The 13,439-nt window shown below is 32.7% G+C and overlaps 1 protein-coding gene across 2 annotated transcripts in view; it reads right to left on the reverse strand.

Annotated features, from left to right (window-relative positions):
• LOC118195629 (cell adhesion molecule Dscam1-like) overlaps positions 1-13,439 on the reverse strand; it is a 1,218,268-nt gene that overhangs the window by 646,842 nt on the left and 557,987 nt on the right. For both annotated transcript variants that reach the window (XM_085806699.1, XM_085806698.1), the window contains exon 6: positions 2,018-2,287. In XM_085806699.1, coding sequence (XP_085662825.1) covers positions 2,018-2,287 — 270 coding nt within the window. The remainder of the gene's footprint in view (positions 1-2,017; positions 2,288-13,439) is intronic.

Below are 13,439 nucleotides of genomic sequence, written 5' to 3' on the forward strand. Positions count from 1 at the left end.
TATTAAGATATTCTTTTTCCGAATTAATTATATAAGCAAATCTTCCCTATCACTCATATATGACATCTCAAAATCAGTCTCACTTTTTAATGTAGTGGAAAAGTTCCTGCTAATTGGGTAGAGTATACTAGAGTTAAAAGCATTACGGCTTACTCTCGGAAATGGCCAGATACTATAAATAAATTATATGTGCTCCAAACAGTTTGAATGGTTTGGTTTCTTTAATAGTGGCATAGCATTTGAGGGCTATCTACCTGATGGTAGGGATGTCTTCGTGGAGGACGTTATAAGGGAAACTGACTCATATATACGTAGGAAAGCCACAGAAACGGGCATGCAGCCAGCCGTTCGCTGGGATTTGAACCTCGGACCAAACTTCCAGTGTTCAGCGACTTTACCGCTAGGCCGCTGTTGAGCCCCTAAGCGTTTTGAATTCGACACAAGAAACAAATATCCGTTTATGAACATTAGCTTCTGTAGACGAATCTTCTGTAGATTCAGAGTAAAAGAAAAGTTTTAACAAAATTTTGTGAATTTTTGGACTCTGTACTCTGATGTCTGCCCGATTCTTAAAAAATAGGCCTTCACCCTTTTCCAGAAATCCCTTATTGTTTGGAATCATAGAACTTTATCTAATTTCATTCAAACTAAAAGGAGAGCAGAGGCTTCCCAAAGGGATGGGAAATGAAGGGATTAGTGACTAGATTGCTAGATGCTTTCTCCATATGTTTCCCTTGTTTTCAAATCCGAATACTCGATGAAACGCAGTCCGTGAGAACGTATATTTCCATTCCAGAAAATCTCATTCTGTTTCCTTATGCATTTATTTATAACTTTCCTTTGAAAAATAGGCTGTAGTTTTAAACTATCCTCTAAACTTAAATGGTTACAAGAATTAATTATATTACATCTTTATAGTGAATTTGTTACACGTGACTGCGTATTGTCTGCTTGAAATTGAGAACTCAGTCGGAAGTCTAGTATTATACCAGGCATGTAATATCACTTTGTGTATTACCTTCTTTCTCATTTATCTCGAAACAATACAGAAAATAAAGGTACTTACGTATTAGCGCAATCACTTGGCACCGTTTGACGATTTTTTACAGAACTGAAGGTCATTGATGAATGCAGTTACAGTGGACATGGTGGCCTGAATAATTGTAAAGCCCGTGGTTGCCAGGATTTGGCTTCTTCTGAAAACTTGGCGACTTCTACTAAGGTGGTTGGATAATACGTAAGTACCAAAATAAACTATAATTGACACAGACTCACATACCTAAAGTTTTCAAAATTAACACGTCTTTCTTTTTAAAATAATTAACCTTTTTTATGTACCATATGATACTTGAAATGTCAATCTTTAGACCTCATCCCACGTTACACATATTTAATAATAAATACATATTATTTAATAGCATGTGTTGCTTTACAAATGAAAATGTTCTGTATGAATTACAGTGGCTTGAAAATCAGCCGTAAGCACACACGCATATATATACAGACAAATAAATTTCAACTATGCCAAATAGGTACTTTGGTTATGGGTAAAATTAACTTTTGTTAATTTATCTATTTACATTCAATTATCATTCATTAATAGCTATTACTTTTTAATCAAAACCCAAAAATTTTTATTTAAGCGTTAGCCAAATATAAAAGCAAAAATTAATTATTGCTCGGTATTCAAACGCAAATTTTGTCGATTAACTGAAGAGCTCCTATACCTATAGTAGAAAAAGGCCAGAAAACAGTTATTTAACACCAATTTATATTTGTGAATTACCTTTTGGTTCAATTTCTTTGAAATGAATTTAGAAAATCTGGAATTTACATCACAAAAAGCAATGTGCCTCATGGAAATGCTCAACCTATCAAGAATGATATTTACTTGGAAACCAGAATGAAAAGAAATAAGCAAAATAATCAACTTTCCTTTTACTGTGCGGAAAGAAGAAATCTCTCCACAGTTCTCCGTTTTCCAGAATCGATAAAATTCATGAAGTGGGTAACTTACCGCCAATAATGAGTCTGGCCGACGCTTGTGATGAATAAAGCTCCCTGTGAATGAAGCACTGGTACATTCCGGCGTCTTGCCTTCTGATTTGTCTCACTTGAAGAAGATAAGGGTTTGGAAATAAGATTCGTGGACTTGGCAGCAGAGTCAGCATGTCTTTCCTCCATACCACGGTACCGGGGGGGCTGCCAAAAACAGAGCAATTCAGAGTGGCCGTCTTCCCTACTTCTAAACGGAGTTCTGGAGGAGTGATTGCGACTCGGTGAGGTTCTAAAAAAATTAAGGAAATACAAATTAATCATTTTTTCACTCATTGCGATATCATGGCAAACTTTATTTACTATAAAATAAAGTTAATTTGATACTACATATCAATTTAGTATAAAATGTACAAAATCGCAAAATTAAGAGAATTATGATAAAGGAAATGACATGAGATAAAAATTTAGCAAGGTAATACCCATTAACAAATAAAAAAAGCACTAATGGAGGTGATAAAAGAATGCATTAGCTAGTGATAAATTGAGTACTAAGGCCTTACACATTACTAACGGGGGCCCACCAGCGGCCGAGCGGTAAAGTCGCTGAACACTGGTAGTTCGGTCCGAGGTTCGAATCCCGCGAACGGGCTGGCTGCATGGTTTTCGTGGTTTTCCCCATGTGTAACGTGTATACGAGCCAGTTTCTCTTAGAAAGTCCTCCACGAAGGCATCCCACCCCTTAGGCAGATAGCCATAGTGAGCTTTGCCATAATTAAATACACCAACACCATTACTAACGTGTCAGTTCAGAGAAAACACTCACATATTTTACAGAAATCTATCACTACGGTATTGCTTATACTTGAAGTTAAATTTTTTCTTGGATATCAGTGGTTTTAGACAGGAAAGGAAGAAAGCTATTGCTAAATATCTAGCTATTTCTACGTTATTTATTTAATTTTATAATATATTTCTGTTAAATTATTTATGTTGTTTGTATCTTGCTGAGTTGTAAAAATATTAGTTAATGTTCTGTATAAAAAATAACAAGCAATATCATATTTTTTTAGCAATTCACATTTTTAGAAAGAAAATTTTGACGATGACTACATATAACGTCAAATCTGACAGTAAATAATTTGACAACTTTAATAACAAAATTACAATAAATACTTATAACATCAAATTATGAAATAAAATTCCAAATTTTCTCTTAAATGTGCCCTTTGTTTTGAGATTAAGTTCCTAAATATGTTCTGCTTAATTTATTTTATACATTTAATATAAAAAATTTAAATTCCAGTTCACAAACTATTAAACATTTAAAAAATTAGGTAGCCCCTGTCGTGTTAAATCACGACAGCATCTATTTATTTCTTATGTTCCTGCCTTATTTTAATCAGCACCAGTGTCTCTGTCTTATAAATCTCTGACAATTTCTTTTTCACACACCTATCTCAATCATTTTTAATTATATCTTGAAGCAGAGTCAAGTTCTTTTGCGTTTCTATATTATGGTTGTGTATGTAAACGAAAATAATACAGTGAAGTATTAGTCTCATTATTTCATTTTTCGTCGACCGTATGAAACGATTTGATTTAAAGGAATGGTTCAAATGGGGAAAACTGTCGTCAAACAATTGCTGACTGGCAATAGCTGACAAATAGCAAAAGGGTTGCATTAAAGTACGGGATATTGAATAATGAACGCGTTCAGTCACTCTGAATCCCAAATCAAAAGCAGGATTTTGAAAACAAAATATTGCTGCAGGCTGCCTCCAGGTGATCCGCACTGGCTTGCACAGCATTCTCTAATGATGCTATCACTCCAAATAAAGCGTGATGAATGGTATCCAGAATATCATAAAAATTTAATGAACTGTAGGGGTTAATGCTCCATTCATAAGAAAAATAGTTCTTTTCCTGTATACTTCTAATTTTAATTCAAAAAAGAAATGTTTGTAAATCAAATTTGCTTTCGTAAAATTTATGAAAATTATTTAACAATAAGTTGTAAAAAATTATCGAATTTTATTTCAATTGAACCTACTTTCGAATTCTAAAAGAAGGAATCAGGTAAGCTAAATAATAAAAAAAAAGAGAGAGAGAGATTAATAAATATACAGTAAATTTCCTCAGATAAGACGACTTTCAGATAAGACTAGGTATAAATTTTGGTCAAAGATTTTAATCTACATTTGTCGTGTAAGACAACCCCCAGACTATCCACAGCCTATGAATTTAGTTTAAGTCAACGAACATCATCTCGAACATATTTTATTTTCTTGCATTAGGCAGCATTACCTACAAAAGCACATACCGAATCACGAACTCATACGTACCTCTAACAAGTTTCGTCGTAGGTTGTGTCGTGTGTTCAGACAATTTGTACTCTAATCAGCATAGAATTAGTAAAGTACCGAATTAGTAAAGTAAAAGTCATAAAACAGGCTGAGGAATCGAACAACTGTGCTGCAGCAAGGGCTTCCGATATAACAGAATAAGATGATAGCAGACGATAAGAGATTGAGAAAGAATGAAAATACTATCAAAACATACTAACGGAAAAAAATGTCCATGACGTTTGGAATAGCTTACATTCATCTGCATAAATCGCCTCTACAGGTTTAAATGTCACTCCCTGTTAAGGGCTTTTCATTGCCCAGGTCATGAAATCTTTATCTTCTAGGGTATGTATAGAGAGAACAAAGGACTCTTTATAACAAAACATATAGTAAAGTGGATTCAAAATGTATTTTTCTCATGACGTCTGTGCGTACGTATGCCTCTAGCCTACCTCAAAAATGATTAACTATATAATCTTGAAAATTTGTGTTATGGGACTGCTATAATACCTAGTTGTGCCTTTCGCTTTGTTATTGCGGTCGGTAGTGTGGAAGGAAACTTTGCTATAAGAGATTTTTGAATTTTTCGCATAAGGCAAAAACCGTTAGACGGATAATTTTGAAATTTTATATATGGGACTGTTATACCATCCGGGTTTTTTTTTAAATTTCATCTCAATGCATTTCATGGAAGAATGGTTGTCACGCTTTGAGGCTGAACTTCTACCTTGTAGAGACATTAGGTATTTTTTTGGAAGCAGGCAAGATGAAAAATGAGCAACGACTTGGCGGAGAATCGAACCACGGACATCTGGAATACGCGACCAGCGTGCAGACCGCCACACCACGAAGGCATGCCAAGAAGGCGAGAGAAATACTTTATAACATTACAGCCCAATTTTGAGGGAGAGCTCCCTGGGAGAATTGTTCGAGGGTCTTCCACCCCTCTTCCTTACCACCAAACCACTCGAGAGAACTTCCGGGTCGTTATATATTTTTAGTGCCCCATGCCGCAAAGACACTTTACATTTACAAATATTCACGCCTTCCCCTGGATTCAAACCGTAGCCTATCGGTACTTCAGTAGGCTCCCCTAACGACTATAGCGTCTGGGCGCTGCTATAACATCTCGTATGAACCCTTTTGATTTTTTCTTCCTTGTACAAACTAGATAAAATATTTAATCGCGAAAAATTTTCAGATTTTTAACGGAAATATCTATTTTGACTAGTTCCATCGCGATGTACGTATGTCAAAGAGCTTAAAAATGGTTCACCGTAATATGGTGAAATTTCAAATATGGGAATCTATCCATATATTTCTAATAGATAGAATAGTATATTTCCTAATATAATATTATTTGTACACCTCCTTTTTGGGTTGTAATCGAAAGCGCCAAAAGGGCATATTACTTGAATGCAATAAAAGCATTTTGCCAAGGTAAATTAAAAATTTAATAAACTTGCAATGTTTTGTTTTAATTTGTTCATGGTTACATCATAATAATTTTGAAGACTTAGATACGTAAATGATAGATATCAAATACGTAAAAGACTTATATTTATTAAAGGGAAATAAAGTCACATTTAACTCTCCTAATATTTCAGGTAAGATTCTTTAATTAATACTTATATAATTATTTGATGTTAATAAAAACTAATATTTTAGCAAATGTGTAACTGTCCACTTTGTTAAAAAATTGGAAGACTGTATCTCACTTTCTAATGAAATAAGTTTAAATGAAGTGCAGCAAAAAAAAAAAAAAAAAAAAAAAAAAAAAAAAAAAAGCAATTTAACAGGCGGTACAAAGAAGTCATGCGATGTCCACATCACATTTTTATCTTCAGAAATGTGTAACGTATTTTATGTTAACTTACCAGTTTTTATCATTTTGATCTTTACTACAACTTCTTCCATCCATACTCACCAGGATGCATATTAGCTTTGAATGTATTTAAATTGAATGTTCTGAATATTAGGAGACAGCTTCTGACACTAGCATTTGCTGTTAGATTTTTGCCAACTTGCTTCCAACCACGAGTTATCTCCTAGGCCGAAGTTTTTGTTTAGATGCTAGCTACGAGTTAATTCATAGAACGTTTTTGTTTTACCTACACCACATACTCGGCTGAGCGGTAAAGTCGCTAAACACTGGTAGTTCGGTCCGAGGTTCGAATCCCGCGAACGGGCTGGCTGCATGGGCGTTTTCGTAGTTTTCCCCATATGTAACGTGTATACGAGCCAGTTTCCCTTGGAAAGCTCTTCACGAAGGCATCCCTCCCCTTAGGCAGATAGCCCTCGAGGCTTTGCCATAATCACACACACCTACACATACGACCAAACTCGTAGTATTTGCATATTCCGTTGAAGGTCTCTTTCTTTGGGGATTAGAACAAGTTGGTGCAATTCAAGAGATTTATTATAATTAATATAAGCATAATATAAAATAATTATAAATTAAATAGCTCAGGAACTGTAAAAATAATCAAGGAATTTATGATAATATTTGTTATAATACGCCAACTATTGGCGCTGTCATAAAACATTTTATAGCAAAATCCGACTACGATATAATTCGCATAATTAGTAAAGCAATTAAAAATGTTCTATATTCAAAATCTTTCCCATAAATATATGTTTTGAATTTTTATTTTATAATTATTTAATTAAAATTTATTGAAACCGTTTTTGAAAATGTCGCTCGGCAGCGAACGTGTTAAAAGTGTTATTATTCTATTCTCGCTAGCTAATGCTTAAAACTGACGCGGCGGTAAAATAAGTGAGCTAGCTTATTTCTTTTTCTGTTGAATGTCTTATAAAACGTTACCCAAGTTAGAATTTAATCGCTTGTTATTGTTTTAAATAGCCACAAGTGGTATACCGTCTGTAGCGTAAGTTGTAAATTTATGTTAAATTTTTGACTAAAATAAGAAAGTTACTTTTAAACATTCTTCTGTATTTTGTGAGTTGTTGAGGCTCAGCGATAGCGCATTGTTGCTCTAGTAGAATCTATAAAAATTTAACGTTTACCTCTAGTTATCAATAGCAACCCTACAAACTTTGCAGTTCGAAGCAAATATCTAGAATTAATATTTAAGGAAATATAGCTTACGTAACTACCTTTTTCGAAAACACTAAGTTAGGGTTTCATATTTAATAACCAGGTGAATAATTATGTTAACGAAAACGCTCTTTGTTAGCAGAATTTAATTTATGTAAAGCAGCAAACATATTAGAGCAGATAATTATACATCATATGTAACTATTAATTTCTTAAATTCTTAATCCTTTTCGCTTTATGGGAAGGGGAAATTAGATTACCTTTTCACAATTGTTTATTTTACTTCGAAAAGTAAATTGTCCAGAGATAACAAACTTGGATGTTTATTGATTTATAATGGATAACTTTGCTGAACTTTCTCATAGATAATTAATTTTTATTATGTCTGACTGATCGAAACTAATTTTGGAAGGCAAGTTACCTAATAAACTATTCATTGCTAAACAAATTTCTAAATGAAATTATTATCTTGCTATGTATTTCCTTAGTGAGGGATACACATAACTGCGTAGTATGAATATGATTAGAATAAAGTGTATATGATCATAAAATCATTAATAAAATATAAAAATGTGTAGACAGTAAATTGTAACAAATGGGATTATAAGGTATTTTCTCCTCTCCTTTCCTCATGCTTTCGTGGTGTAACGGTAGCACACTCGGTGCGTGTTCGAGAGGTCTAGATTCGAGTCCCGACGAGGCCGTTGCTCATTTTTCCCATCTTCTGCATCAAAAAAATAAGCCTAATGACTGTACAGCATAAATTTGTTTTCTCTGAAAATAATCATTTTAGACAGGCAATGTTTAATATTTAATGTTTATGTATTGTTACGAAATGTTCAGGGGCGGTAAGATAGCTTCCTCGCAAAGCAGGTTTAGGTTTGCCATAAAATGGCAAGAGAAGGCAGGGTTGCCACATTTAGCGACAAAATTGGCGATATGCCAAAGACGGATGGAGAACCTTCTGGAACGAATTCTTACTGGTTTAGCCGAGAATATTCTCGAACACAAGCCAAAAGCTGTATAAACCCTGCTGGCACGCGGATAGTTAGATAGTCAGTCCGCGCGGAGTCCATCGAGTTGATAGTCAGTCAGAGAGTGACGAGTTAGTCGTCGAGTGCACCGAAAGAGTCTGTTAGTGCCTCGCGGTTAGTGCACCGTCGAGAGAGTGTGTTGAGCTCCTCGAATGACGGAACCGAGGAGTCGGAAGCTGTCATATACACTTTATTCTAATCATATTCATACTACGCAGTTATGTGTATCCCTCACTAAGGAAATACATAGCAAGATAATAATTTCATTTAGAAATTTGTTTAGCCATGAATAGTTTTTATTTACCGAGGAGTCGGAAGCTGTCTAGCGTATCGTCGAGTACATCGCGAGTTGTAGCGTGGACAGTTTTGAAAGTACATGAAGTTCCGGGAACGAGAGAGCAGAGTAGGGAGCTGTACTCTGGTGCTTTGCAGTGAAGCTGTCTTCACCGTTATAGCCTGATTGCCTGAAGGCTGTGTCGCTGATTGGTGCACCTTGTTTATAGTAGTTCTTCAACTACTGTAAAAATGTGTTTTGGAGCTGTCCTGAGAATACTGGCCAATAAAATGTGTTTTGATACTTCATCAAGTGCTGTTGTCATTATTCATTCCAGATCCACGGACGTGAACCGAACGTAACGTGAAGGAAGAATAAAACGTAACAGTATATTCTTCGAAAATACTGGTGAGTCTCATAGGTAGTCACCACAGCAAAGTTCACTTTATTTTCTATTTTTCTGCGTTTATGAGATGAAAATTTGGAAAACTGTGTATGGTATAATCGCCACTAAATTTATACCTGATAGGGTATTATCACCATTATTTTTAGAAACTTAAATTTGTAATTAGTATTTTTTAGTCTTAATTGTCAACCATTTTTTAAACATAAACACTTTATTTTAAAATTCATTTTTTAGCGAAATAAACACTTTTGTTTTTTTAATCTTCCTTTCAAGACGAATTCGTATATTTTACTTTCTTAGAATTTAATAGAATTAATAAATTATTTTTTCTCAAACGACTATGGAAATTGTATAAAATTATTAAATTACATTAACATTTAGAGATATCTAAGCATTAAAAACATGTAAAATGTAGAAAACAACAACAAAAAAAAAATACATTTTATAGTTTTACAGTTTCATGTTTTGAAAGTAAGCAGATGGAGCTATGAAAATGTTAATTACTTCCCATACACTTTTATTTATGATTGGCTTCTTCTAAGAGTATATTTAGAAGCAGATTAATTTAATGGTCCTCCTCTTTTAGAGTAAACAAATGTGAACTAAATTAGGCAAACAAGATCAGTTAATTTCTACACATTGTTTTTCCCCCGCTTAAAGCAAAGTATTTTTTTTTTACTTTCGCAAAATACAAAAAATCGCAAAATACAAATGTTTGTTCAAACATTTTTCTTTCCATGCAAAATTTCTCACACATTTTGCTATACGATTTATCCCTTCGAAACTCCCAGTTGCTGTAGGGGGAAAAAATTCGAACTCTCATCAATCAGCAATATTCACAAAAATAAAACAGCTGTGTCAATATTATATTTTGCTTTACACATTCACAAAAAAAGTGAAATTATATCCACCGCAATACAGAATTAATGATCTGAGACCGCAAAGTTCTACTAAATCCCTCATAACAAATTCATAATCTCCTCTTAAACAGCCTTGATTTACTCTGCACAATTCTTTCAGATACCCATAGCCCATAAATCAAGCAAAGTACGCTCTTGTTTCCTGTTAATTTCAGAACTCCACCTCAGAAAGTCGTAAAAAATAAACCATTAACGGTCCCTTTTATGTTTGAAACGCCGAAAGCAAAAATAAACAGCGAACATCGATCCAGTCCCATAGGCAGTCAGGAAATAAATAGGGAAATGCTGGGACAAGGGGTAGTAAGCAGGACGTTTTAAGGGACTTGGACACAATATGTGTCAAGCGGGGTGGAAGTCACTGGAGTGTGGCTTAACATTGTGAAAAGCGTCGAAATGCTTTAGCTTGGAGTGGAACTTTGCCAAAAAGGTGTCACGGATTTCGCCTGGCTGCATTTCCTGCCTCCAGAGATTAGTGGCTTACATGGGGATCATTGTATAGACGTTAAGCTCAAGGTTCAGCTTTTAGATTCCCCTCCAGTTCTCCTAAGAGAACAATTTTTTTGTAATTACGTTACATTTTAAGAATAAAAATAAAGTTTCTTTTGATGAATGTTTCAAAGGATTAGAATGTTATCGTTAACTGTTGTGCTTTTGACCTGCTTTATTATAAAAACAGCTTTCATATTTTTATGGTTTAACAAGGGATTAGAAAGATTCATTGCGTATCTTTTTTGAATTAAGTGCTATTAAATATAATGCTTAATTATTCTGATTAATTTTTCCTTTCAGACTCGTCTTCCATTCTGTTCAACAGGAACAAAAGAATTCTTATTACTAAAATTAAAGAAGAATTACAACAAATGATCTTTTGTTCAAACGAAATAGCAAGCGATTGCTAATAATAAGAAAGAATTAGCTTTACACTTATAAACCTCGAAGTTAAATGTTAAATGCTGTTTTCGCTAGCATATACAAAATAATTAAATAGTTTTTTTTTCCAGAGCAAAAAAAAAAAAAAAAAAAAAAAAAAACTGTAAATTCGTAATAAAGTTATATATTTGACATGATTCAGACTCGTCTTCCATTCTGTTCAACAGGAACAAAAGAATTCTTATTACTAAAATTAAAGAAGAATTACAACAAATGATCTTTTGTTCAAACGAAATAGCAAGCGATTGCTAATAATAAGAAAGAATTAGCTTTACACTTATAAACCTCGAAGTTAAATGTTAAATGCTGTTTTCGCTAGCATATACAAAATAATTAAATAGTTTTTTTTTCCAGAGCAAAAAAAAAAAAAAAAAAAAAAAAAAAAAAAAAACTGTAAATTCGTAATAAAGTTATATATTTGACATGATTTAGTTTCTGAAGACGTGTTACTACATAAAGAAAAATTTGCTTTTGAAATAATTTGATTTAAAGGTGTTTCAATTACTATAATTTTAAGTTAAACAGTAATTTTAATGTTCGGAGAGAAATATAAAAATGCATTTGAGTTTATGTAGATTTTTTAATATATATTAGTTTTGCGAAATATAAACCCATCTTTTAATGATGTACAAATATGTAAAAAATATAGTAGGGAAATATAATGTGTTGATTGAGGAGTTCTAAAAATAAAACCTTCATGTGCAATTATGAATTTAATTTTAATATCAGTAGGACACATGTTAATCTATTAACATCATTAAAATTATTTGAAAACTTTTTTTTTTTTTTTTTGAAATTAATCACATAGGAAATTAACTTTGACATTTTGTTTTCGTTACATCATGGATAGTAAAGTAATAAAATATAATTTGTGTTCTAAATGTTATTCTCTTTCTTTCAGAGCAAACAAATGTTAGTTCACAAAAGGTACCTTCATAAAACGTTTCAAAACAATGGCAGATTTTACTGCCACTGACTCACTTGGAGCAATCAGTATAAGTGATAAATCTGTATATCGCATAATAAGACTTTTATTATTGCAATAAACTGACCTCAGTACCAAAATAGTAGTTATTTAACAAAGTAATGGCGCTACATGATATTTTCTTTTTACAATTTAAATATTAAATATTATACGTATTGCATTTAAGTCCTACATATTAGTTAATTACGTTTACTAATTCCGAGTCCAATAAGGCCCATTTTATGGTTTATTTACCTTATGTTATAGAATATTAAAATTTTTGCTAATTTTCCATTACCAAGGAAATGCAAAATACAACTGAAATTACATTATGTTTTATCATGGAAATCTACAAAAAGTGATATTTTTTCTGGGTCTAAATTAGGGGTTACCTACGGGTCGGTATGGACCACTTGGGGGTTGATGAAATTTTAAAGGGAATCTGTGATGATCAAGGGGTACGTAGGAGAATATGAGAACTCGCAATTCATTTGTATAATCAAAATTCCATTAACTGCAAAATATTTATTAATAAATCTGACAACTGATTGTTTATTGATATAAAACTTTATCATGCAAATAAATAAGGTCTTATTGAAAACACATAAGTACCCAAGTTCTGGAACTTAAATGCCATCCGAGAGAGATATCCCAAAATTTAAGTTGTTACCGAACCAACATTATTGACTTTTCTTACAGCATGAGCCTGAACAAAAAGCATGCTTGGTCAAATCAATTACTTACTACAAAACCAAGCAAAAAAAAGCACATTGAATATTTCTAAACGATGTAATTTAATGATTACGTTAAGCAATTTTATTCCAAATGTTATAAAATTTATTTCAATACATTCAACGCAGGCACCACATTAATTCGCATCGAATTTTTGGGAAATTATAATCTGTGATTTTGGGTCTGACAACTTGTTGATATTTTTTTAATTAAAAATAATAGGAATTCAAATAAAAAATAAAGCATAAATTTAATAAATCACTTTTTCAATGCATTTATTCATACTCTTATTGATAGTTTTTTTCATGTATGCGCAATTATAGTATGTGTTATTGTTATGTTACATGCTATGTATTTTCTCTCCTATTTTTCTCAATTATATAAGGGATATCGTTGAAAGAAATTGTGCTTTTAAAAGGACTTGATGTAAGAAAAATGTTGGGAATCCCTGGTTTAAATACTTCATTCTCTCTTGAATTAAAAATTAAAGCACATACGAGATATTTCGTGCAAATCAAGACGGACTTAATAACAAAATAAATGATTTTAGCATTAATCTAAACATTTTGGCTTTAAGAAAAGGTTTCAATAAATAACAAAGCTTCTAATTATTCAGATATCCACTCCATTAACTATGAATGTTAAGGGAAAAAAAAGCACTATTTAGGGAAAAAAGTGATTTCAAAAGTCAACGAAACCGAATGGAAAAGTTCATTTTATTTTCATTAAACTGAATACGATTTTTTTTCCTTCTGCAGTCATCATTTTAAAATAA

This window comes from Stegodyphus dumicola, chromosome 12 (genome assembly GCF_044657685.1).
Source record: "Stegodyphus dumicola isolate Sdum_Otavi_A_Nest chromosome 12, ASM4465768v1".
In the NCBI taxonomy this organism is placed as follows: Eukaryota; Metazoa; Arthropoda; class Arachnida; order Araneae; family Eresidae; genus Stegodyphus; species Stegodyphus dumicola.